This window comes from Lichenostomus cassidix, chromosome 3 (assembly GCF_008360975.1).
Source record: "Lichenostomus cassidix isolate B80296 chromosome 3, HeHo_3.0, whole genome shotgun sequence".
In the NCBI taxonomy this organism is placed as follows: Eukaryota; Metazoa; Chordata; class Aves; order Passeriformes; family Meliphagidae; genus Lichenostomus; species Lichenostomus cassidix.
In genome coordinates, this window is record NC_139483.1 from 32,755,908 (window position 1) to 32,783,542 (window position 27,635).

The window sequence follows — 27,635 nt, forward strand, 5'->3', positions numbered from 1 at the left end:
TTTTGGTTTGTGTAGCCCTTTATTAGCAACTAAAATAGAAGATATCTGTTGTACATCACGGGTAGTAACTGACTATACTGGAGTTTTATTATATTCTAATACAGGATCATTTATAAATGCGTTGTTTTCCTTTTTTTTTCTCTTATTAAAAAGCTTCCACCCCCTTCTTCCCCCTTTTTCCGTTTACAACTTGCAAAACTATTCTGAAAGCTGAGTATATGTGCACAGGTCTGCAAAGAGTGCAAATTTAGGATATGGTAAATGCTTTACATGTTGTATTTTTAAGGACAGTCTACCACCATGCCTTCATAGCCATTATCTTTTCCAACAAAAAAAATCTCACAAAAAAGCTCTGATAACCACCTTCCTTCCATTGTCCTAAACAAGAAAGCATTTTTAAATGAGTTGAAACTAAGGAAGGACTACACCTACTAGAAAAGAACAGAGTTCTATTAGTTTGAGGTTTCAGTATACCCAAAGACCAGGGACTGTATCTTTGTAAGGGCTAGGCTGGGACCCCATATACAGAGTGTGTGCAGGTGCCATCCCTGAGCATTCAGCAGTTCAGTGGACCATAAGTGCTCCAGCTGCATAACTCACTGAGCTGTCTTGCCAGTTTCGACACTGGCTTGACTGAGCGTAATTCAAAAATGAAAAGCTCATATTCATTCCATTCTTCTGGAGCTCGTTGATAGCCTGAAGAGAGAAAAAGAGCTGTTTAAGAAAATGTATCAGTGAAGTTACATTTCCTAGTTCTCAAAGGTCCTTGCACCATCTCTCAAACTCATTATATAAGCACCACCCAGTAACTGTGCTGTTTCATTCACTGACACTTCCCCCACTGCATTATGTACATCCATGCAGTTCTCTAAAGCAGCACTAAACCTTTCATGATAGATCCTTTAGAAACAATGCTTAAAGTTCCATGGGCAACTTATACAGAAACACAGATGCAACAGAAACACCCAACACTATTAACACTTTTCAGATTCTATTTTTTCCAGTAAGGAAAAAGAAGGTACAAGGATAATTTATTGAAGTGTGACAACTGGCAAACATGAATAAACAGAATTCAGCTCTGATTTGCTGCAAAACTAATAATTGTCTGAGGGTGAGATTTGGATATATTTATAGAGTTATCATAGTACTGAACTTTGCTACATGCATCCCCAATATTAGTATTGCTCACACAAACTTTCATGGACTCCACTTTATAAGATTCCTCTGCATGTTCTCCATTCAAACTACATTCCCAATGAATTAGGTTTTCCCTTTTAAGAAAGTTAACACACTTCCTGTTTCAGATTTGAATTACAGTAAAGATACAGTGAGATCCACTCAAGCAGTATGACAAACCTGCATCCCTCCAGCAGTGCTGTAAAGCAGCTGTGACCAAATTTAGACAACTAAGTTAAGCCAGGTTTATGTCTGCACTGCACCACCAAAGCAGAATGTGGTAACTAGAAAGTAATCTGAATTATAATTGCTGTTAATTTATGAGTTAATGGTGCACTGCACTAATACTTACGGAGGCAATCTCTCATATTTGCAAAACTCAAAAACACTGCCAGACATCACAAGGCACTCACAATAGCTAACTAATAGCAATACAGAGAAAATATATACACATTCGTAAGTACTGTTTCAAAAGGGTAAGTACACACTTCTTCAGGGAGATGGATTTATTTGATCATTTATTTAGGGGCAAGAGAAAGTGAGTGATTGCATTTCACTGAAATTCAAAAGGAGTGTGGTACCTCATCTCCCTTAGGGAACTGAAAACCCTCAGTCCTTTTAAGAGCTAACATTTGTCAATATGCAAGACACGAAAATAGGAGACCAAATTGAGAACACTTAGAAAAATAAATTAATACAAGGCTTGACATTTTAGAACTAAGGAATACTGCAGCAATGCTGTGTTTTAACAAATGCAAACATTTTTCTAGCAGTTACATTTTTCAACAAAAGTTACTTACATTCAATAACACTCCAATAGGATGTCTTCCACATATTGTATTATGGTATTTCTTCAAGTAATTGCTAAAAGATACAGGATCTAGCTGTTCTATAATGCTCATACCCTGAAAAAGAATTGATAGCAATAATTACATTACATATTCACAAGCAGGTGTTTATACATCATCTATTTATTACAACAGAGCAGAAGGAAAAACCCTCTACTTTGTACCAAGGATATCAAGGGAATCTCAGCACATAAGCTCTAGTTTGTAATCATCTTGTTTCCATCCCTTGCCAAACTAAAAGGGCAGGAGCTCTTCCAAAACTGCCAATAATCCACAGATCTATGAAGTTATCTTTGCAAATACAAGTGAAGCTCATGTTAAAAAAGCTCCTCCTGCAGACTAGTTGATCCCCCCCATCCAAGCGTGCCCTACTTACGTAAGATTTGGTACAGCTATAACCAGACCAATTTACTAAAAGGGCAAAGCAGAAATAAGTTGTGCCCCATCTGCTTTCCCTGGTAACAGAGTTCAGGGCCAAGCACCTGTCTGGGACTTCTGGATGTCCAAAAACCATCACTATACAGATATGCAATTCAGACACACAACAGGTGTGATGTATCCTGGACACATCAGGCATGCAAGGCAGTTGATCAGGGCATGGGCTGCCCATCTGGTCAGAGCACAAAAAGCAGATCCAGAAAATCTCTAAAGCACTATAAAGTTGGTGCACAACAAAAATGTAAGAACCAGAAGAAGGTGGTTCCACTTTACATGAGACAGTCACATATACACATCCTTTTCTCCATTCACAGCGAGACCCATGATCCCATGGAGTCATGCTAAGAATACCAGCACATGTGTGGAAAACAAAACCATCTACATATACAAACATTTACGTTCTTAAAAGTAAAAAGAATCCTCCAACTCCAGATACAGCCTACTCTTACCCCATCCCACAGAGCAGATCAAACACCATGAAAGTAGCTTAAAAACAAGTCTAAATCTATTACTGTCTCTGTTTCACCATGGGTTTGCTATTTTTCCTATACTAGACTCCATTCCCTTCTTTTTTTCCTTCCTCTGAAAATTATTAATTCCCTTCACCAGGAAAATGAGCTCCAGACACTCACTAATTCAATAAAATACACAGTTATGCTGCTTCTGCTGGTGAAACAGTAAGTCCTTCCTTAGAGACTAGAAAAAGCCATACTTCGCAGGGGAACAACTGGAGGCTGATACCAGAAAAGGAGGTAACTTCTTTTAAGATTTCTGCATTTGTCCCAGCCCTTTCCCCAACTTCTGGGTGATAAAAGGAGAAATCACAATGCAGGAAGCAGTCAGTCTGAAGTGGAGACTTCAGACTGCAAGGGCGTCGGCTGATCTGGCAGATCATCTAATTATTCAGACTGGATCACAGCTAACAATGGAGGAGCAAGATTCCCAGAAGAGCAGAAAGAAATATGAAACAGCAACAATAATCACTACCCTTGTGTACTTTTAAACAGATACAGATGTAAGATAAATTCATAACGAAATACATTTTATGGAAAAACAAAACCAAGCTAAGCTGGCCAATTACTGGTAAGAGCTCAGTTCTTCTGGAGTCATGGAGAGGGTATTTAGACCCCTGGCCAGTAATTACAGCTGTTAATCACTCCAGATCTACAGAGCCTAAATGAGTGCAAAAAAAAATAATGGCAGCTATTCTCTAACTAGCGGTGATTACATAGATATCATCGCATTTCCAAAGCGTATCTTTGAACCATCCAGTTACTTGCAGATTGTACATGTCAAGACACAGCTACAGAAAGCAGAACTAAACTTGACTACATACTCAAGTGAAACTTAAAATGCATGAGGCACTTACTCAGATACTGAACAGTTCACAAGAACACATTTTATCTGCTTGTAAAACACTTTCATGACCTTTTAAAAAAATGAAAATGGCTTCTCGAGTGAGAGACTCATTTTATAGTTGTAAGTCACTGGAACATACTGGGCAGAGGCATTTGAGCATTTGTCTCAAATGAATGGACATGGATTTATGGGAATGCCTAGTAAGCTTATTTCAATGCACAGTTAAGCTCTGTAAAACATTTAGAGCTATGCAGTTCATCCCAGAAAATGCTAACAGAGTTCCATACATCACAGACTGCAGAAAATCCATAGGATACCGGTATGAACAGATATCCTGTAAGCTTTAGGTTGTACTGAACTTTTCAATCTTTTGGACTTAAAAATTGCTGTAGCAGAGGAGCAAAGACTACCAAGCTTGTTTCTCAGTCTAAAATGGTGTTGAGGAACAAAGGAAACATTTTTGCCAGGTTGTGTTTCATTTTTCTAAAAAGCAGAAATATGAAGCTAATACTTTTCAGTATTAGAAACAACTCAGCCAGGCATGGCTTAGAACAGAGTTAAAACATGTAACAAAACCCACATGATAAAGTGTGAAACTGTGCTTACAGTTTATCACATGGTTATTATGGCATCACATAGAAATTGCACACATCACTTACCCAGATACTGCTAATGGCATCTACAATATCCTAGCACAGTGCACTTAATATGATTAAAAACCTTACATTTTTAAATATCATCTCTTAAGAGGATCAAGTGTCTACCAGCTAACAAAAAAAACTTTAAAAGATAACCCCACACACACCCCAAAATAAACACAAAAACTCCCCCAACAACCTATAGGCTCATTTTTTACTATATTCCAATAATGCTTTGGCTGGTCAAGTTAGTTTGTTATCAGTTATTTCTGCTGTTTCTTCACACTTAAAGTTTTAAACTAATTGCACTTTAATGGAAGTGGAAACAAACTTGGTCTTAGTACTATCCAGCCCAACTATCTTTGCATGTGTGAGTCATTCAGACTAGAAGACAAACAACAAGAAAGTTAATGGCTGGGCACAGAAAAGAGAACAGGGATGTGGGCACCAAGGCAGAGAGTCATGGTCTTACACTATGCCCAGCCTAAGAAGCCTTCCAAGGCTGGAGCGCTGTGGAAGGTCATGGCGCACTGCAGCAGCACTGCAGAAGCCATCAGAATTCAGCAGATCATTAGAGGTACCTGAGAAGCCACTGGTGCTGAGCATGGCTCCTGGACAACGACTACTAGCTGTTCCTGCATAGCACACCTCAGTGACTGCATTTTCCCCCCATCAGCATTCAGGGTAACAGAATTCTCACATTGACTCAAGTGAGGCATAAAGTATCCCATATAAAATATACGCTCATATAAAATGAGCGATCTGGCAGTGAAAACTGACATGAGCAGTCTGCATTTTCTGGCTAGTCACAACCAAAAATAATTACTCTTCAACAATGTCTTAGTGTGTATCAGGTGATGATATACAAACTATTGCACATCAGCTGCTCAATTACAACTCTTCATTAGAGGATTCTCCCTCAAGGTTCCCCTATTAACCGTGAGGCTACTTCCTTCTTTAGCCAACACATCACAAAGTGTGCTGTAGTGACAGCGCTCAGATCAATGGAGAAACTGATGTCTGCCCAGCAATATTTACTGTGTATTTATGCTGGAGTCTAACGGCTCCAACTTAAAATCACAGCAAGTAAAACTTCCCACCATAGTTACCAGGTTAGTAAAACTTGAATGCCCAAAGTGTTCAGCCGTTTTTATGCACTAGGTGAGAAAATCATCATGCATCTATAAATAAGGTCCAGTCCAATTAAGGAAGAGACGATCATTCTCCCATAAAGGCATTCCTAAAGAAAATTGATTTCATCTTATCCCAGAATCCTGCTTACAATGTGCTCACCTGACTGCTTTCCTAGTTAGGTCCAATAAAATTAAGCCAGTTTTAGTACAGTTTTGTCTCTATATTAAGGCTATTTTGTCTGTGTAGAGGCCTGGTTACAATCAAGTTTGTTTAGCATGCCAAATCACATAAAAAAAAATCCAATACTTATCTAAGGAAACAAGAAGTAGCCAAGTAGAACATAAAACTGAAAAAACTTCCAAAAACTGGAAAAATGTGACAGGGAGATTTTTGTAATATTGTGGAGAGCATCCCAAGTGTACCCACAATACTGCTAGCAAAACATCTCTGAAAACCACCCAAAGTAAAACCTTCTCCATACACAATCAGAATACAGAGTCATCTGTTTATATACAGCATGATATAAAAAAGCAATCAATAACCACATTATACTGCTATACAGCATGTTTAGTTTTCCAGTTAATTTTACAATTGAAAAGGTGTTTTTAGTTATTAAACAGTAGACATGATTTTCCATATTACAAAAAATGTCATTTCCATTGGGCTGAATCACTACCGAAAGAAAGAGTTGGTGCAGCAATGTATTCCCTAAAAGTAATTAATTGCCAAAGTCCAGTCTTTCTTCAAGCTTTCACCATAAAAATTAACAAGGGGAACCTAATGTTTGCTAATGCACCATAATCTGCTCTCCTGCAAAAAATACTAAAAGCTGCTGTTTCTGGGATTCTGTAGAAAAACACTTGTCTTTGATAGAGAAGCCTCTCAACTGACTACAAGAATTATTAAAATGGGATAAACAGAATGAAGGCAAATTATTTACTGTTTCCATTCCAGTGATAAATAATAGGAAAACAAAGAGGTTAATATGGATATACAAAGCAAAAAAGTCTAGAGACCTCTCCAGCAGATAGGATTTATTCCTTCAAGACAAGGAAAAAATTCACATGCCATGAATAAGAACAGTTCTCCCTTCTAACAGATTCTACAGAAGTTGCATAAATGATGTAAACAGTTGTAAAACAAATTTTTAAGGTTACATATTGCCAAAATAATTACTTCTACTCTGTGCCTTTAAGTACAGGTTTGAACATTATGTTTTTGGGGTTTTATTAATTTAAAAACAAATCCTTGGCTCCTGTGACTGCAAAGAAAATGCAACATAACTGGCATAGTGACCTTCATGTATTTAGCATTTCTTTCAGCCTTTGGCCAAACCCAAAATGAAGTATGATCTACTGCTTTTTCTCCACCACCTAATTACAGAGTAAAGGGGGGGAAGGCTACTCCCAAGCAAAAGGTGACTTTCATTTTCCTGACCAATGCAACGCCCTATAGCCTTTCCTCCTCCAAATGGAAGTTGCTGAAACCCTTTGCATAATCACAATGCTGTTTCTATATGCAGGTATCACAGCTAGTAAGCTGGAACTATCACAAATCTCCATGCATAATTTTTATTGCTTCTCAAAAATGTAAGAGGGTACGTGGACAGAAATTATGATACATTAGGGCTTTTTAGGTGGGTGAACATGCACTTATTCTCATAAATTATGCTTACTAGTTTATACCTGCAATATGATTGTGCACAGTCAGTAAAAGGGAGGATACTAGCTAAAACCAACAGCTAAATTCTTACTGTGGTAAACAAAGGAAAATTATACATTCAATAAAATAGCTGATCTATAATACCTTGTTAGAGAAATTTCTCAAGTGTTCAAAGAAATGGAAGGTACAGGAGAAATTTGTTAGTTAGTTCCACCAAATCTGAAAACTTACCATTTTATCTAGGTGCTCAATGGATCTATAAATTTCTCCTTGGGATTCATCATAGTAACTGTAACGGAACCTCTGACCTTGAAACAAAAATCATGTATAAAATAAAAAAGGGAAAAATTGTAGCTACAACACTCCCTAATACTTACTAAATATTTGAAAGTATAATACTTGTAAAGTAGTAATCTTCATCTATTTTATACTTTTTAGGTCCATTGAGGAAATTCTAGGGCAATCATGAAGTAGCAGCCCAGAAGCAAAGTAAAAAAAAAAAAAAGTACATGATGGATGGCTATATTTCTAAAGAGAAATCTACGTAGAACTGACACTCAAGTATCACCCACTAATTGCCTGTTATTGCCTTGGAATCCAATTCTATAAATTAAGAAGTAAAGTAACATTTGATTTTGTTATCCCTCTTGACAAAGTCAACCATGGAGTCAGGCTACTTCAGCTTGCACAATACCCACAGTAAATGAAGGTTAAAAGAAAAAATTCATGATAATTCAATAAGCAGTTCTAGATGGATCATTAGCCAAAACAGGACCAGGTCATTGTTATATATACTTCCACCTACTCCACATTCAAAGACAAGTAAAGCATGCACTTAATTAAGTTGACCAAAGATGACAATGCAAAAAAATGAAGGTCTGTTGTGCAGCATATCTTTCTGAAGCAGTCCCTTTTCCAGCTACTATCACACTTAAAAGAAAAATAAAATGTTAAAGCAGGACAGAAGTCAAGGCTTCTGAAGTCTTTATAGCTCTGCCACCACGATGAACTGGGGTAGCACTGGTGAATTGGCATAAATAATCCATCTGCTATCTTACCCAGCAGTAAAACATACAAAACTTATTTCTGTCAGAGGAATGTGGCCACGTCCAGTGAATTTTTAGCTAATTCGTTTTGAAAGATGTTTTGAGGCGCTTAGAAGAGTAAAAAGAGCAAGCAACTTCAGACAATTATTGCATTGCAACAGTAAAGAGATGTATATAAACCCACACACCTTCACCATTTATTTCCTCTACTACACTGGAAACACATTACCACATCAATATTTTTCACCTATTGCTCCAGATTTTTAAAAGCCTTTTTTAACTTTATGAAGGCATTTAAGTTGCAAAAATACCTTTTCCAGAAGTCAAAATGTTCTATGTTTAATAAAATGCATTTGCAAATAGCTACAAAATATTCAATATATTCTTATAATAAGATATGCAACTTACCCCAATGGCAAAAGTCAGAAGAAACCACAAAGAGGTTACTAGGATCAGCTAGGTATTTACTGAAGAGTTTTCCAAATTCCTGCTCTTTTGACTCACTCAGTGCTCCAACCAACACAGGAATAATAGTAAACTCATCCTTATGGCTTATAAGCAAAAGAAAAAATGTTGTAATTCAAGTGACATCTGAAGATTTTTCAGGACTTGCTAACTGAAACTGCAGAAAGGTTTAAAATGTTGCTATTGATTTGAGGATAGTAATTTGGTAAGGTCATACTAGGATGTTGTTTTAGAACTTCAAAGTACTTCACCTTCAGAAAACACACACCCCCAAAACCAGTATTTCTCTCTGCTGCAAAGCAAAAACATCAGGCAAACAAAAAGAAAAGACACAGTGAAATCAGCAATGAAGTAAGAATTAAATTCTCCATGTATAGATGCTGCATGTTGGGTAATTCTCTGAAGTATATTAAATGTATATGAAAATGCTCAACATAGTACCCAAGTACATACTGATACTCCAGAGAAAATTCAAAACACAATGGAAGAAAAAAAAAGAGAAAAAAAATAGAGGGGAAAAAGAAAATATATGTGGCAAGTGTTAGGGAACAAACCCCAACACAAACTGACATTTTTTCTTTAAAGATTACTATTTTTATTTAAAGTCAACATCTGAAACAGCAGGTAGAAACAGACCCCTGATTTCAAAATTAGTATTATGGCTCCAAGCAAACTTAAAATCCCATGGAAAACTATTTTAACTTCTCTCAGAGATGCCTTGCAAAAGTGGGGGGAAAAAAAATTAGTTACTGAGAAAGGTTTATGAAAGCATGTCTAATATTCAGTCTGTTTATAAGAGGTATTACACCTTCATCATTCCAGTGTTTGCTCCACTCAGAGTTTCTAATAGAGCAACTTATCCTAGTCTTTGACCCTCTCCTTACCAAAATTTCTATTGGGGGATGGGGGAGTGTGAGCATTGTATACACCATAAGGTCTTCTATGCCATAAAATGTATTATTATTTTCTACTGCACTTCACAGTAGTTCAAACATTTAATGCACATAATGTTCACTCTTGCAGAAGTAATTAGCCCTAATACCTTTCCATGGCTTTAGCAGTGTAAGGCAAATGCATTTCAATACTGTGTTCATCTTCGTCTGTCTGTAGGGACATACGCTCAAACATTCCAGTCTTCCACAACTCTCCATAAACTGAAATGAATTAAAGATTAATGTTTACTTTTTTTTGTTTATTTTTGAAAACCGCAAGTGCAAAAAGCAAGCTACAGTGTATCTTTATTTGAACATGACCACTATGAAATTATTTGCCTCCAAGGGTTATCATAAACCACTTGTTTCTAAACAAATTCAGAATTAAATTTATGTTCAAGTCATTAAAATATAAGCATAATCGATTCAGTTTACAAAGTATGTATGTTAAATCAGTAACCTTGTTAGTATATTGAAAAAAAATCAGTTATGACAGAAAATTTAATTACACAAATAAAACACATTTGAAAATATTCATGCATTTGCCCAATCAATGAATTCTTATTTCCATAAACTGCACCATCATGTTTAAAAAAATAAAAATTCATCAGCTGAGCATTGCTGGATGTGCTACTATTTAATACAATGTTATTGACTGAACCATGAAATCTAGAGACAGCCACAACTGGTTAAGTAATCCACATTTGTAAATCATCTTTTCTACTCAAATGTACTTGACAGTATGCAGAGTCACATCTACATTTTGAAAATTCTCCTCTGAATGAGGAATTTGATGTATGGCTGTGTCTCCTTCTCAACTCCATAGAGGAGTGCTACAGAAAGCAAAACATTTCTTGCCTAAGGAAATTTCTGCAGGCATTATGTAGAAAGCCTGAATTAACTTGCTTATTCACAGTTACAATGAAACACAACACATCTGTACTAGTTAGCCCTTCTGAAAAACGTACTGTTATCACTTAGGTATACTTCAAAGTACACAAAAGTCAAAATATCAAATTTATCTTAATTGCACTTAGTTCAAAAGACTGGTATTTCATGGACTAACAGTTTTTAAGTTTGCAAGTTAAAAAGTCACATGCAATAATGCATCCAAATAAATGCAATTTTTTTGTTTCTCTGTTATTCCTCTATCAGAAATCAAACTCAAACCAACTAAAGAACCTTTCTTTCCAGCCAGAACACTTCACAGGAGAATGGAGAAGGTGCTTAGTGAGCTATTATTCGATGTAACACTTTTTTCATTTTAAAACCCTGAGGATACACTTAAAATGGAAAAGATAAGCAAAAATTTAAAATTCTTTACTTGCCAGAAGGAAGAGAGATATTATGGTTATACTGTGACCATGTCTGAAACAACCAGGATCTTTCAGAAGCTAGTTTTTGTTGAACTAAAATCAGATTTGCTCTTGTATGCCACTTACAGCAAGGAAGTGCCCAGCAAGAAGGATGCCCTCAGCACTGCAGTAGCACAGTCAATACTAAAGCCTCAGTTAAGTCCAAGCTTTATCATGCACTTACTCTTTTGGTCAATTCGAAGATCATACAGAGGTGTTCTGTAAATGTCCACACTGGAAAGTGCACATCGGGAGAGGGGCACGTGGTGGGAAGGCCCAAGAATGAAAATTTTTCGGCTACAACAATTAACACAGAAGGCCACAATTTAGACAACTGCAATTGTACAGCAACTTGGCTTAGTTTAATAAAAATGTACGAAGTGATACTTTCTCAGGGCTACAATAGTTTTACTCTGCTGTCAGTAAAACCACAGATCAATCCATGGTCCAGCCTTGCTTGGTATCTCAGAAATTATCACGAGATCAGTTCAATAATGCTTCCTCTAGCCTTAAATCTCTTCAGCAGGTTATATATCAGAGGGCACTCATGAGCTAGAAATTTGTCTGACTGGACTCATTTGGAGGCTGAATTATGTGTTACAGCTGCTTGGAACAGATTTTTGAATTCTCTCCTTGAATCAACACAACCTTCAGCTACACACCACCTTCAATAAATAGAGGATCAAATAATGGTTATGGGTTTATCATCTATTTAGATGTTTTTCCCTTATTTACTTTGTTAGCCTTACTTAAGTTTCACTAAACCAAAATTTAAGTCCTTCTCAAATGCTGGGTTTATGTTGTTATATGTTTTTTTGTTGTTGCATCAACAACAGGGACTTGGACCTGCACATTCATAGCTTTAGCTGATACTGCAACCTTTTACACATCATCATGATGTTATTTCATCAAGTCCTCAGTTCCTGGCTCTTGATTAGATGTTAAGGGTCTCCTGCTGCAGGACTTACAAGAAAAAAAGAAAAAAAGGTAGGCAATTCAGCTTTTCAGATTCAGGACCATATTGTCTTGTTTCTAGCACTGAGTTAAAGGGGTGGGAGACATGTAAAGTTGTGAGGGGTTTTTTTTATTCCTTACACAGGGGGTGCTATAACAAGGTATACTAAACCACAAAATTTCTGCAAAGCTAAAAAAAACAAATAACCAAACACACACTAGTTTAGCTCAAAGATGAATTCTAAACATCACATGCAGTAAAAAAGCAAATGATCCAGCAAGTTCACCAACTCCATATCAGGGAACATAGGGAATGCAGCTTGCTCTGGAAGTCTCAGAGAAACTCTGTGTCTGTCATACCATAAGCTATTTTCACATCATTTGCAATAGTTTAAAAACAACTAAAACCATTGTCTTTGAAGAGTATTACAGCATGTTATGAACTAACTGATAAGCCTCGCCAGTTTTTATCTAGCATTGCAAAAGACATACTTTGAGTAAATACTGGAGACATTTTAAATTTTTGTCATTTAAAAAAAATGTTGCAGTCAGCAGAACATAACAAGAATTATATTCCTTTAACCAAAAATAACTGGATTCATATTTTCAGAGGCAGGCACAGACTACAACAACATGTTTGGTTTTTTTTTTCTTTTTTTAAAACTTGTTAGAAACAAAAGTCCATTTAAAACTGTTGGAACAATTAACTTTCATTGACTTCACATATTATATAAACACACTGGTCACTTTCTCCACAGCAGAAAAGAATCCTGGCAGCATTCAGCCCATAATCATGCACTGAAAAACCAATGCAGAATCATGGTGAAATATTTTAATAGAATTAAAAATCCAGACAAAACCTCCCAACAATAACCAAAAACACCAAAACAAAACAAAAAAAAGCCCCAACAAAACCAGCTTGGGCCTTTCTAAAAGCAGTGTAACATCAGTACTAAACTGAAAAAGAACATCTTTAATCACTCCCTTGAAAAAAATTAGTTACCAATAATTTTAACAATATTACTTTCTTTTCCCCTTTTGTAACATCCAATTTCAACATTTAAGATATTAAAATAGAAGCCACACTTTAATGTCTAAAAAGAACACAAAATTTAAATTTGAGTACTTCAAGCTGTAAGAATATAACAAGAACATTCAACTTATCAGGAAATTGGAACATCAGTGTCTCCCACTTTGTAAAGAAAGCTGTAACACTCACGTGATATTGGGATCCACTTGTTTGTAAGCATGAGCTGCACAGGATCCACAGTAGGTATATCCCGCATGGCTGCAAATCAATGAGTACAAAACATTAAGATGTGAAATATTGCTTAACATCTAAAATATGTGGATATCACATGTTAATATCTTGTATTTATTTTTTGTCCCCAGCAAGCTAGAAATTTTATGAGTGATCCAAAAATCAACTCCTGAAAGAGCAGGAAAGCACTGCCACAGTATTGACTGCAAAAGAGACATATTTCCTGAAGAACTAGAAGTGACCAGTTACTGACCAGTTAAAAAACTATCAATGACCATTGGATAGTCAGCAAACTTCCAGATCAAAGGACCTTCCCTGACTTGGAAAGGATGTATGCAGACTGAACAACCAACTGCCTGTTTTCAGAAGCTCATGATAATGCCAACAGTGGAGCCAGGGAACAAGGGAGTGGCAAACTACTGGAGAAAGCTCTTCTATCCACACTCCAGTAACTGAATATAATGACATTAGAAGGGTCTTGGCAAAGAGAGAACTACATGTCACAGCAGATAAAGAGAGAATAAAAATGCTCTGTCATTGAAAAATAGCTCAGCAACTGCATAAACGTGCACATGGAAAGGAGTGGAAGGCAGCATGCTAGCATCTACTGCAGAGAATGCTTCACTATTTCCTACCACTCTGGCCTGGTCCTTTCTCAACCTCTGTTCTTGTGTGTGCTCCAAAACAATTTATAATTGTTTAGACTACTTGTTTCAAATACTGCATTCAAATCTGAAAACTCATTCTCTTCAAGACTGTTAAAATCAGTGAAAATTCACTTTAAACCACTAAAAGCTTTAATTTCAGCAAACATTTGTTTCCCAGAGTCCCAGGTCAAGCAGTAGAAAACAGCTCCTGGTCACACAGCAGTATGCTCACAACACAGTTTTACACACTGACACTGAGAATGATGCATGTTGCAAGCCCTGGGATATAGAGGATGTTTGAAGATATGAGTTCCTATTAATAGCACTGAAGGATTTCAGATGTATTTATATGTAAGTATGCTCACATACATCTACATTCATCCACAGAATTGTACCTGGGGTAAGTTACCTTCACAATTACCCTGGGATTTTACTTCATCACCTACCCCCACTCATTCTGAAGAGCTCAGAAAGGCACTAACATGCATGATAAGGGGAGAAACAGGAGACCGAGACCTCGGGAATGGGCAAGGTATGTTACTAGACTGACAAAAGAGCCTGCTGAAACGTTCCCTCAGCTACAGGCTTACTCCATCTTCCACAAAATTTTAGAAATACCACTTTACAGGTGGCAGAAAAAGGGCACAGTTAACGAAAAAATGTGGTGAGATCACAGGAAGACCTCCAGCAATTCTGGAAAAAGAACTAGGCTACATAATCTGCAGCTGAAAGGTCTCTTTCCTGACATTCCTTTGAGAATGACTAAGGCAGATGTGGGACAATTTCTTCTGCACACTCAATATTATGCAATACTTCAAACGTTATGACAATGCTATGTTAGCACAGGAAAAACATATTTAAGGTGCTTTTTCTAGTGTTTTCTTCGAACTCATAATTACTTGGAATGACCAACATAATTCTTGTTACATGTCTCAGCAATCTTCAGGAAATTGAATTCTTCCTAAATAGTTCAGATGACCCCTATTTCAGCTGTGAACAAATAGCTCGACCAAAACCAAACAAAAATAACAAAAGTAAACCATTTTGGATAGTTGAATATTTTTAAATTGCTTCTTGTTTTAAGTTTCTCTAAGTGTTATTTAAGGGGTGTGAGGGATGCAGTAGTTTTGCTTGTTTTGTTTAGATTTTTTTTTTCTATTATTGGAGGGGTTTTGTTGGATTTTTCATTAATGTATCTCTTACCCATCTCACTGGATCACAAACAAATATCATGTGTGCAGTCCACCAGCAAAAGGAAACTAATCATACACCTAAACGTCCACAGATTTGTGCTGTTCTATGCTATATCCAAAATACTTACTTAGAAACCATGGAACACTTGTTTCAGCTAAATTCTAGCTTTTACCAGTTTTCAAAATCTCTCAAAAATAGCATTTCACTAATCAAGTATTATTTATATACTAAACTATTTCAGACTTACGGTGCAATAATGGCTCTTGCAGGTCTTTTTGTGGACTGTACTTGAGAAAGCCAACCTTCTAGCTGTGCATTCAGCTGGGGTCCTATGAAGAAACACAGAAATACTGAAGCTATAAAAGAAACTAATACATCTCAAGAATTTATAAATATAGTTTAAAAGTCCATCAGATTTAAAAGTCATCTTAAACATTAATGGCTGGGTTTAAATCTAAAAACAAACAGAAAAAAACATCACCAACACCACCCCCCCAAAACAAAAACCCAATTGCAACAACAACATGAAACCCCAGCCCTGTAATGTTGAAGGTTACAGTAAGAAAGTTTCAACCTCATGGTCAAAGAAGTTCATTTACTACACATCTAAACATACACTTATTGTTTATTGCTCTGTGGGGACTAATGAACATGCCACTTCACCAATCATGGCTGCTGATCGCAAAAGAAACTCTAACAGATGATTGATTCTTCTGGTAATCATATTTGCAGAATTCAGAAGTTAAAAGTTAAGATCTATACCAAGAGAGCCCAATACAAGAAGATGACATAATACAAAGGCCTGACATATTTGCATGACAGCCAATGGCTATGCTAATAAATCCGTTATTAAGCAAGCACAAGAGTATAATACAAAACACACTGGAACCGGGAAAATCTGTAAATGCACAGGAAAAACCTAGAAGTGAGAAGACATTATGCTTATACCAACATCTTAACAAATTCTGATCAATCAACATATACTACAACTACATTAACACTTTGTCAACATTAAGTTTGATAACTGAATCCTGAATTTAATTTTTTTTAAACAAAATTCTGAACCTCAACAAGTAGCAAATATTCTTAATTCAATCACCTGACAGATGATAAAAAAGCCTTCTAGAGATAAAACATTAAAAATAAAAAAAAAGAAAACTTTCTGATGTTAATCTATCCTTCAAGAAGCAAGTCCAGTAAACACAGCACAACACTCTTTAAAATTAAAGAATACTAAACAAACTTTCAAGTAAAACTCATTCAAATGCTATTGTTACAAGTAACATACCATTAACAGAAAACAGATGCATTTTTTTCAGCTGATACTATGCTTTTGACAGAACTCTATGTCAGCAGAGTTTATCTGTACAAATATGATGCAGCAAGCTGCGCTTCTTCTTCCATGCATGTTGTAGGTTTTTTTATCTTCCCCATGCAGGTGTTGAACTACCAACTGCCAGTGTAAGTCAGAACCAAATTAAGTATCTGAAACCATTTCACAGATATGTTCCAAATAGCCCCAACCCCAAGCTTACAGCTCTCCAAAAGGCTGACAAGAACCACAAACAACCAGAGAAAATATGTCAACTTTTGCAGAATCCAAACAGTCCCTGACCAGGGATAGTCAAAAAAGCCTTCCCTAGAAAACCCAGGGGTGTAGGGTAGATGTGTTGAAACCACTGTTTTTCACACAAAACTTAAATCCGTGTGTTTCTTGGAAAAGGACAGCTTCTGTAGTTGTGAGGAGCCCTACCTTCTTACAAGAAGAACGTGAACAGGTGCAAAACCATTTTCCTAAGCCTTCAATCACACCTTGAAAGCCTTAGCTACTGTCTAGAACTCCAACAAGGTGAAAGAGTGACACAGATTAGCTGCTGTCACTCACAAAAACAGTCACTTCGTGAAACTATGAAATTGTTATAAAAAAACCACCACATACCAATTTTGTTCTGCTGCCTCTGTTGCTTGGGGAAATTACAAGCAGCCAACATGCAACAGAGATAAGGATAATGACATCTTGGAAAATGGAGGCTGTTGGGTAAGCTAGGTAAAAATAATTAGGTCTATTTCCATCCTCCTTCTAAGCTGCTAGGAGACTAACAAAACAGTACTGTTTAACAGTACTACCACTTTTATTTATTATATACTCGAGTGAAGAAACAAATCATCTAAAAAAATTATTTCCTAATTCTCCCAAAACATGTAGAAAGATAAAAAACTTTCTCAATGAAGCTCTTCAGGAGGACATTTTTTTCCCCCCAACACTGACTACCCAGACTTAAACATTACCCTGCCTCACCTGACCCCTTGTCCTCAAAGAAGAGGATCCATAGGTAGCACACCTACAGAAGGGCTAAACTTGTTAAGAAAAGGGGAACTCTTCCCCAGCAAGGCACTGTGCTTAGCTTTCCTCCATCCCCTCTTTAGCATGGATTTTTACTAAGGAGGTGGTTAAGGCGATTTGTCTTTGGTTGAGATACCAAAGGTATCCTGCTGAACAGTTTAAAGACAAAGGTCAGAATATCTAGTAATATCCTAATATTTCGTGATTGGTCAAATCTGACCAAAACTTCCAATCTTACAGTGTAGTAGCAGAGTAAGATACGCAGGTTTGCTTAGTCTGCTACTACAGACACACATTCTAGCAAAGTAACATTTTCTTCCGAGAGGCAGGAAAATAACAAATCTGTATGACCCAAGGGATAAAACTTCTGTCAGTGTTTACTTAAGGACCACATAACACATCTGCTTTCAGATTTTTTCCCTTCAATGCAAGTAATGCCTGTTTAAATAATTAACTCTGACCTAATGTAAACTTTCATTTCAACTTATCTGTACTATTTTAATAAAACATGCAATCAAATTTCTCTCTCCAGAGGACTAACAGAGAGAGAATGAAGTGTACAACATATCCATCTGACCTTTCAGCTAAAGTAAAAAAAAAAAGAAAAACCAAACAGCACCCATATGAATTGACAGAAGTATAGCCTACCTGCAGCTTCCTATGCTTACAAATACTTTAAGGAGGATACGCTAAAACTCTAATTTTCTTGTAACCAAAGTAGCACCAACTTCTTGAAGTGTTTGAGAAACAGGGAGAAAAACTTCTCTGAACATGAGGATGCTTAAGGCTGAAGTCAAAATATTTGAATTGGTTATAGAAAATATAAATAAACCCACATTATCACAGTTGCTATGATCTGCCATATGGAATTGCATTATAGTAGATGAGTAACTTCTTCATAAAGTGCTCTATAAGTAAGTTTTGTTCATACTTAAATGAAGTTTAACTGGAAAAACAGTCATCAAGACAGCAGCAGTAAATATGCATCTCCTTGGCTGACCAGCATGGACAGTGAAGAGCACTGCCACCCCACCTTGCTGGTGTGTGGGAGATAGAACAGGTCCCAGCTCCTTGAGCCTCAGGGGTAAAGCTCATCTTCAGAAAGCTGGCAGGATGAGAGCAACAGCGGTTTTAAGGCTAACCCAGACAGTAGGGCAGAAAACCTTATGGATGCAATTTCTGGATGCGACAATCAATACACTTTAACATTAATACTGTAAGATCAGACCTTTCATTCATCAAAAGAAGGTTAAGCAGCAAAATATGAGCTTCACCAAAGTACATAACATTAAGATCTGCATTCCAATCCCATGAAGTCAGATATAACTATAGGTGTGTAACTAAAGATTTCTGACATTATTTGTGGATATTTCACATCCTGTTTTGTTTTGAAAACCAGCAGAAGTTATGCCAAAGTTTAAAATCATTGGAAGCACAGATCGAGTCTCTACTAGGCGAATTTATGGATACAACTACAGGCAACATTTATTCAATTAGTTTGAATTACCTTGCCTAAAAGAATAATATATTTTAACAATCAACATTACCCCATCACAAAGCTCTAAAGTAAGAAAGAATGCTTCCATGTAACTTGCACGCCACTGCTACCCAGTGAATAATAACACAAAGACATCTGGTAGTGACTCAGCTAAGTTCATTGCCTCAATTTACAGCTGCCATGGTCCAGGTTTTGTGGGTTAAGCCAAACCAGCACATTCTTTCCACAGCCAAGTGGAAAGAGGCTGAAGTGCTTATATGCCAAGTGTCAGCATAATAGAATGAAAATTTCCTCCTTTTCCTGCAGCCACCATTACTCATACAACACATACTTTTCCAGATCGGCAGGGAAGACTCAGTGTTTGCTCTGAATCCTCAGTCTCAGTGAATGTTTTTTTTTACTGGAAGAGCATAAACCTCAACCAAAACTCAAAGCAGCACCAGGGAAAACCACTCAGGTCTCCCTTGGCTGCACATGCACAGCACTTGCAGCAATGCAAGTAATGCTGGAGCACAACAACAGTAACACTGCAGCCCCCAGCCTTCACAGTTCTACTTGACAGCTTTTCCTTGTACAAACCTGTCTGCTACCTATAGGAGCCACCACCTTTCTTTAAGTCTTCCTCCTTTTAACTATCATTTCCCATTGATGAAAAAGTCTACAGCTTAAAAATGCTTCTAGTAAATATTACAACGTGTGGTAAGAAATGAATATGTCTTTACTCTTGTAGAATGTTAGAAAAATCAAATAGTGAAACCCTGAGGGCTGGAATACAATTAGTTTAGTAACTGGATCTAAGGGAACTCCTTTCTCCACAATTTTGAAGGTGAAACAATTAAATTGTTAGGCAAACTCCAATCTGAAACATGACAGAGGACTAACAGTTAAAACAGTTATTGCAGAAAGCATAAGGATTTTTGAAAAAACACAGACCCCACTTGAAAAAAAAACCCTGTTTCTCAATGCAACAAAAGCCACATCCTTGAATAAAATTACAAGTTTTAGCGATGCAAAGACTAGGATCAGTCAGAAATAGAAGGTGATTTTCAACAACTCATCTTGATGGGCACATTCTCCACTGCTAGCATATACTCTCTTCCAATATTGATAAAATGGTGAAATCAGACTATAAGCAATGAAGAAATTTACCTATGCAAACAAGAACCAGGGGGAAAATTAAGACACAAATAGAGATTACACCAATGCCATATAAATGCCTATTTATGCACAGTGTAAAATGGAAATAAAACAGCAAGCAATGCTTGAATGGGGGAAAATAAAACTGAAGCCGCAACAGAAACATTAGAATAGATATCAAAATCTGCTTTGGTGGCAATTCTTACTTGCGTGCCCCAGTTCTCCAATATTCCACCAGTTCTTGATTTTCCTTCATTGATAGTTGGCAGGAATTAAAAAAAAAACCCAGAAACGAAAAAACAAAACCAAACTGTAACACCACTCATTAAGAACACCAATCAACACGTACCTACCTAGCTTAAAAAAAAAAAATTAAAAAATCTTAGAAGTCAGGTCATTCAGAGTTCCAAACAAATGACCTTCTGTTCCATACCTCTGAGAATGATTTTGGCTCCAATACAAACTAAATGTAATTTAAATTTGTGAAAGTATTCACTAAGTAATACTTGTAGGCCTGTTTTAATGATACCAGAACTACACCAAATGTAAAGCTCTTTTTCAATTCCAATTGTACAGTGAAAGTTGAATCTACATTCTTTTCTCAAAGTATTTTGATTTTGACTCTATTTAAGTGATTCAGCTAGAAATAATAGTTTAGAAATTGTATTTCAAATTATTCCAGTACAGTTTTTCAGTATACAATGCTAAATAATACAGTCTGCATATTAATGCTGCGTTCCATGTTTAATTCATAAAAGAGTCAGTAATGACACATCCAGTTTCCCCATAAAAAGTCTAAAAAAAGATAAACTACCAAAGGGAGAGAGATATTGCATTTGGTATTTAACATTGCAAAGCAAATACTTGATGAATTTGTAAGACACTGTGATTAGTTGTTCACAGATTGCAAGGTAAGAACTTAAGTTAACGGCTGTATTTGTAATGCTTCAGCTAATGTCACAACATTAAGATTTCATGATCAGTACATTAATTATCCTGCTACTGCAGAAAGCTCCTTTCACTACAAGAGATCATAGAATTATTCAAACTGGAAAAGACCTTTAAAATCATAGGGTCCAGCCATAAGCCTGACACTGCCAAGTCTACCAATAAAACACCTCTCATTTCAGTGACCCCCACATGCTTTTTCCATGTTCTCCTGGATCCATTTGTCTATGACCATCTACAAACAACATGATGATTCACTACTTTTACATTACATTTATGAACGAGCTGTGATGAGTTATTCCAATTTTGGGGAGTATGCCAGGGTTCTTGGCACACCACAGTAAATCACTTTCATAGACTCTCATGACATAGTGAACATCTTCCTCAACCCCTCATCTGCATTCCTCGTCTAAACCACACGCAGTCACACATGTGATTCCCTTCTGACCACTTCAGCTGCTGCAGGGACCCATATCCAACACACTACAAAGAAGTTTCTGCCCTAAATTAAGGTAGGATACAGCCCCTCAGGGTCAGTGAACCCAGCAGCAGCAGCTGCCCTCAAACTGTGGGCAGCAGGCCTGCTGAATGGATTATACATACTCAGCAACATCATGGCAAAGCAGAAACAGCTGTAACTGATGTACACACTTTCTCTAATGCTGATGAGAAGTTCCAGCTCCTGCCAACAAGCATACAAATGCTGGGATTAGTGCACTATTCATTAAAACGAACAGTCATTCTCACATTACTCTTCAGGCCCCCCAAGACCCAGAAGGCACAAATGAGAATGGTTTTACTATCTCAGAATCACTGCTATTGCATCGTGAAGCTGCCTACCTTACAGAGCTACAAGCAGAGACTTAGTGGGTTTTAGCATCAGGAGAAACAGTATTTGGTACAAAAAGCAGTAAAAAAGCATTCATGCCAATCTGGGGATTACAAAGGAATAGAAGAGACTGCAAACATGCAAAAATAGCAGCCAGCTTTGAGGGAAATGCAACTTCTAAACTGATCATTCATGGCACACAACTGCCTTTTCATTTATTTTCTGATATGCTTAAGTTCTTCAAAGCATTATACTTTCCAGCTGATCTACACACCATCATGCAGACTTCTGCCCAAAAGACAAGGTCTAAACATCCCTGGCTCTACGACAGCCAGTTATTTGACAGTTCTGGCATTTCTTGTCCAAACAAGTAAGAAGCTTAATCCTTACAAATGGTAGCAACAAGATGTCAGTGCCTACCTCCTTTGGGGTTCTTTTGCTGACAAGCTAGGGCAACAGCAAACTCTGAACACAAGCGCACCATTAAGTTTAAAGCCTCTTCAAATATTTACTGGCCATTTACTGGGTTCATCATAAAAAAAGAGCTTTGAAGACAACAAGCGCAATGGTGTTTCAAGTCGACACAGCAATTACTCTGCCAACTCACATTTGCATTAATAAGCTCATGGAAATTAAGGTTCTTCTAGTTCAAAGAAGTTGGCACAGACTAACAGCACACCTTTGGCCACTAGAGTTCGGTCAGGGAAAGCAGAGAAATAAGCCCTAACTAATATGACAAACTTGTTGTGCAGGGCAGGTTTCACATCATGTATTATTGTTATTCACACATACTCTCAATTTCATTTTACTTCTGTGACTTGGAAGAGCCTACTAAAATCCTTTGTGTTTTACCTGTATCACCACACCACTGACTGCGGAAAAGCTGAAACAAGAACTCTTATCACACCCTTTAATAAAGAGTGGTACAGTATTCAGTTAGCACTTCCAGGGGCCAGACAAGGGAGGCCAGCTGCCAGCCAATAAGCCATGTTAAACACCCTAATGTGTGACATCCCACTTGTCATGGCACGCAACAGAGGAAAAAAAAATGCACATAGCTAATGTTTATTTCCATTTCAGGAGCACATGGATTGATTTCCCACAGCAGTAACTGCCCTGCACTCACCCAGTCTACTCACATCAAAGAATAAATGCACCCTATCCCTCGTACAGCCCATGCTCAAGATAGCATTTCATTTCCATTATATTCATCTGCTCCTTTTGTATCTAGGAATGTGTCTGCCTGCTTTCAGACATTGAAAATTATGCCATTTTTGTTTCAAGTTGTCCTTAATCTTCCTCTTCCCCCTGCTGGTTAAAAATCAATTTCTCAAGAGGCCTGGATGCTAGGTGGTTGAATTAACACAGCAGGACTGGGACTTTCTTCCAAAAAGAAATGTAAGTGTACTATATCACCATACAACAGTGATATTTTCTTCTTTTTTTTTTAACAATCTGCATGACAGCAGTGCAACAGGACAATATTTTTATATATGCTGTGTGCATTTACCTAAATTTTGCAAATGTTTTCAGTGGCCAGCATGCACCAGGCTGCTAGTCCACAAATGCAATGGCATGTCATATACCATTAACTTTTTTTAAAAGTAGCCATGTAGATCAAGCTCTGCAAGAATTAGGTTGTTTAGACCAGTGGCCTACTATCAGCAACGGGCATAGCACTGTTTCAGTTTGGAAGCTTGGTTGTAAAGGTTCCTATATTCAGTGCTACTGCTAAGTAGGAGGAGGAACAACTGACAGGACTGCACCATTCTGTTTGCTGCCAATCAATTGCCCCAGTGGCACACATCTGAAGTTCATTAAGATGCTGCACTGACTGATATGGAATGAATATTAACTTCCCCACACTAAGAATTCTAAAGGAAAAGAGATTACAACCATTTTGGTTAAAATTCTTGTACTGAACTCATCTGCCAAAACTTCTTGAGGAACTTAATTTTTAAATTTTTTTTGTTTTAGGTTTTTTTTGTTTTTGTTACAACAGCACACAGTGAAGAACACATGGTAAATTAAAAGCTAACGTCACCATGAAGTCCACCTTCCACTTCTTGCCTTCTCAGCTTTACTGAGTAGGAAGCAGTGAGTTTCTCCCCAGGACCTAACTTTCCCTCTAACACAAAGTTGTTTTCTTAGATGCAACACTTTAACATGTTAACATGCCTGGATGTGCATAATTGCACAGCCAGTCTCACCTGCTCTACAGCATTCATTAGCATCATACAAGTAGGTGGCTTATTCATACTAGAATGTAGAGCATGTTTATATTTTCCAAGGCAGAACCTAAGCAGTGCATATCCCATGGCTGGAGAAAATCATGGAGCAATGGTCTACCTTTAGCTGAAGCAATTGCTGTCCCATAGAAATGAGCAGCCCCTAAAGACAAGAAGTGATATTTCTTCTAAATCCTTTTACATACATTACATTGACCATCCACGAAGAGCAGTAGCTCCCTCTTTGTTGTGGCTTCACCTCTGATATTGCTTCCACTCCTTGAGTGCAGAGGACACAGCTAACCCAGTTTAAGAATATCCCCTGACCACAAAAGCTGGATTGCATTCTGGATCGATCCTTTGTCTCAGCACTGACTTCTACAGCCAGATTTTACAAACTTTTTTGTTTTTTTAAATAGCATTGGGTGCTTTACTTTTGCAGTAACTCCCCCAAGTCCAGAATGCCATGCATCATCCTGGTAGGTGTGTTGAGGTTTTAATCCTAGGTACCAGGCACCTCAGGATAAACTGCCACTTAAAAACCTTATCCTCACTCAGCGCCTTTAAAAATGCTTTCAGATGTAATGATTTTGAACATATCTGTCAAGAATCACATTTCGCATTATCCTTTCAGATGGGTCATCTTAACTACAGAGCAGGATGAGGGTAGCCAGGGCATCCACTTGCCTCCTGTAGTGAAACTCAGCTCTGTAGAAAGAGAGCAGTTGGGAAGAAACAGGAAGCTTAAATGCTAACCAGCTTATATATAACACAGCAAATCGCTTCTGGGCCGAGACAGTAGCGTGAAGAAAGGAGGAGGTAGGAGGACTTGAAAAGACAATCCCCAGAGAACCATGGGAACACACTGAAGAACAATCACAAGTCAAACTAATCGCTGCTTCAGCTCCATCCTTGAAGCTGTGCAGGCTGAAAACACATGGTAAAATCCACTTTCTTCTAGTAATACAATTGAGGAGCCTATATTACAAATTTGACATAGCACCTGACATGTGAGTTTGGCCTGAAATACAGGAAGATTTTAAGTTAAGTCTATGATGAACATATAGCCTCTTGGTCCTCGTTTGTTGTCTCTTGTGTATAGATGGTCCTTCCTAAATGGCATACAGAAATTAGCTTTCAAGCAACAAATAACAGGTAGTCCTTGTCTTGCTGAACAGGCAGAATTCCGGCCCTCACATACCCAGTGTAAACAGCAAAAATAGTTCTATAGCAAGACACATAATACCCTTTGCTCATTTAAGGAAAAACATATTTCCAACATCCCCAGCTTATGCAATGTCAACCACTTACCCGCACCATACACACTGTAACAATTTAACTTGTCACAAGTACAGTTGTCATAATTCATTATTACAACATAATTCAGTTTGGGGTTTTTTTTTCCACGCAGTGTGTCTGGGCAACCATCCCACATCTCCTCAATAAGCAATTGCCAGAGGGCTGCCCAAAAGCAATGGGAGTAACATGCTTTTGGATGTCCTACTACAAACAACCAGTACTGGCCAAACTAGTCACACAGACTTACCAGGGTACAGTCTAATAAAACATTGCACTGAATTTTTATAGAAAACAGCCAGACAGTATCCGTGCCTCTTTAATTATTTTTAAAAAATTAAAATTCTTATTTGCAAGTATTCAGTAACAATTTGATATGTAAGCCAATACCAAGCAAACTACAAAATTTGTGTGTAAGGTCACATAGCCATTCTGCATCACAGATCAGTTTTCTCCCTTACTAATAAATGAAAATAAAAATGGCATAACTGAGGTGATTACCACAAAGCTTCAACGTGTTGATGTCTTTGCACATGTTTAAACCTATAGCTTTTACGTGATTTTGTGTACTTTCTGTAAACAGAGCACTGCCTTTCTACCTTTCTAGATCATTGGAAATAAATGTAATTGCATGCTGCAGGAAGATTTGAGGCCAGTTTTGTAATGAACATGAGAATTATGTTTAGAATATTAAGATCAGGAGGAAAACAATCATCCTCTATTGTTGTCTCGAAACTGCCTACCCACCATTTGAAGCCCAGCTACTTATCACACAATCCACCTCTTCCTGTGTAACCCTCCTCCCGGTATTTCTTTTCTTCCCTTTCATTTTTTTGCCTCATACCTCGTTCATCAATTTATGGAGGAGAGGGGAAATTACATCTATTGTAGCCAAGAGAAGTGTATGACTTCACATCTGATTCTTCTTAGATGTTAATTTAGGATCCTGAATGCAACACTTTATTGTTTGGTTTGGGTTTTTTTTTTCAATTGTATCACTCTATCCCTCTAAACTGCTCATTACGACAGCCTCTTGCTCATCTAAGCCCGTTCACCTGCAGTTTTGTAATCATCTTTAGTCCCGAGGCCAGCAAAAGAACATCCCTTACAAATCTTATTAACAGCTCTGAAAATACAAATGCGCATCCTTTCCAGGTTGGACCCGTGGTTCTGCCCCAAAACCGAACAAAACTTACTTCCAAACATATGCGCTATCGAGCCATTTTTACAGGTTTCTGCCTTTTTTGGGGCGTGGGCGAGGGGAGCGGTAGCTCTCCTTCCAATGCACCACGTTGTTCTTCTATTCTTCTTCTGCAAGTACCACATGTTTAAATGGACAGAGCCACTCTGCACTATTGCTTAGTAACTTTTCATTCCTACCAAATAAAGCGCTCGGGGAAAAAAAAAAGAACGTCTTCTTGGACTACAAAAAGAGAAATAAATCTCCCTATTTTCACACCCCGACAAAAAGTAAAATAAACCTCTCTATTTTCTCACATTTTCCCCTGCCTTCTAACCCCAGACAAGCGGTCTTTTCTCCTGGAATTAACAAAAAAGGAGCAGTTGAAAATACTGCGATCCGTTGGTGTGCTCCGCTGGAGCGCAACGCTGGGCACGAAGCACAGCCCCGGCTGGCTCCAGCCCCGCTGCCGTGACACACGGAGCTGCGGCGAGGCGCGTCTGCCGGGCAGGGCAGGAACACGAGGCGCAGCCGGGGGCCCGATCCATCCCCGGCCACGAGCGAGCGCCGCTCTCCGCCGAGAGGCGCCGCTGCCCCGCCGCAGCTACCCGGGCCGGAGGCGAGGGACAGCGGCGGCCGGCAGGTGCGTTCGGGGACACCGCGGCACCCCCTCGCCGGCCGCGCCCGCTCCCCGCCGCTCGCCGGGCCCGGCAGCCCCCGGCCCCCCGCCCGCCATGTGCCGGCGGGGGCGGAGCCGGCGGCCCCTCCCCGCGCCCGGTACCGGCCCGGCGGCCCCAAAGTGCTGATTCAGCCCCCGCCGCCCGCTCCCCGCTCCCGGCGGCGGTACCTGAGGCCGTATACCAGCTGCCGGCGTGGCTGGCCTCCCGGCAGAGCACCCGGTTGGACATCTTGGAGCCGGAGCCGCCTATGGTGTTCGGGGGGGGCGGTGGGGGACGGGCCCGCCCGCGGCGGCGGCGGCGGCGGCGGCGCTGCTCCCCCTCCTCCCCCGGCACGGCCCGGGCCCCGCGGGCGGAGGCGGCGCTGCCGGAGCGGCGCGGGCCGGGGG

General features: G+C 38.5%; 1 protein-coding gene across 1 annotated transcript; it reads right to left on the bottom strand.

Moving 5' to 3' along the window:
- Window positions 1-27,614, bottom strand: MEMO1 (mediator of cell motility 1). Its single transcript, XM_085055200.1, has 9 exons — window positions 27,417-27,614; window positions 15,357-15,438; window positions 13,227-13,295; window positions 11,238-11,350; window positions 9,809-9,920; window positions 8,710-8,852; window positions 7,487-7,563; window positions 1,977-2,081; window positions 1-696 (listed from the first exon to the last, which is right to left on the bottom strand). Exons 1-9 carry the CDS (start codon window positions 27,475-27,477, stop codon window positions 565-567), a joined length of 894 nt encoding a protein of 297 aa, XP_084911326.1. The 5' UTR covers window positions 27,478-27,614; the 3' UTR covers window positions 1-564.
- Between the last annotated feature and the right edge of the window lie 21 nt (window positions 27,615-27,635).

Coding starts and splice junctions, on each gene's coding strand:
- MEMO1 (XM_085055200.1), bottom strand. CDS start 27,477: ATGTCCAACCGGGTGCTCTGCCGGGAGGCCAGCCACGCCGGCAGCTGG. Junction 13,296..15,356: donor GCAAGAGCCATTATTGCACC/GTAAGTCTGAAA, acceptor ATTGATTTGCAG/CCATGCGGGATATACCTACT. Junction 7,564..8,709: donor TTCTGACTTTTGCCATTGGG/GTAAGTTGCATA, acceptor TTTTGTTTCAAG/GTCAGAGGTTCCGTTACAGT.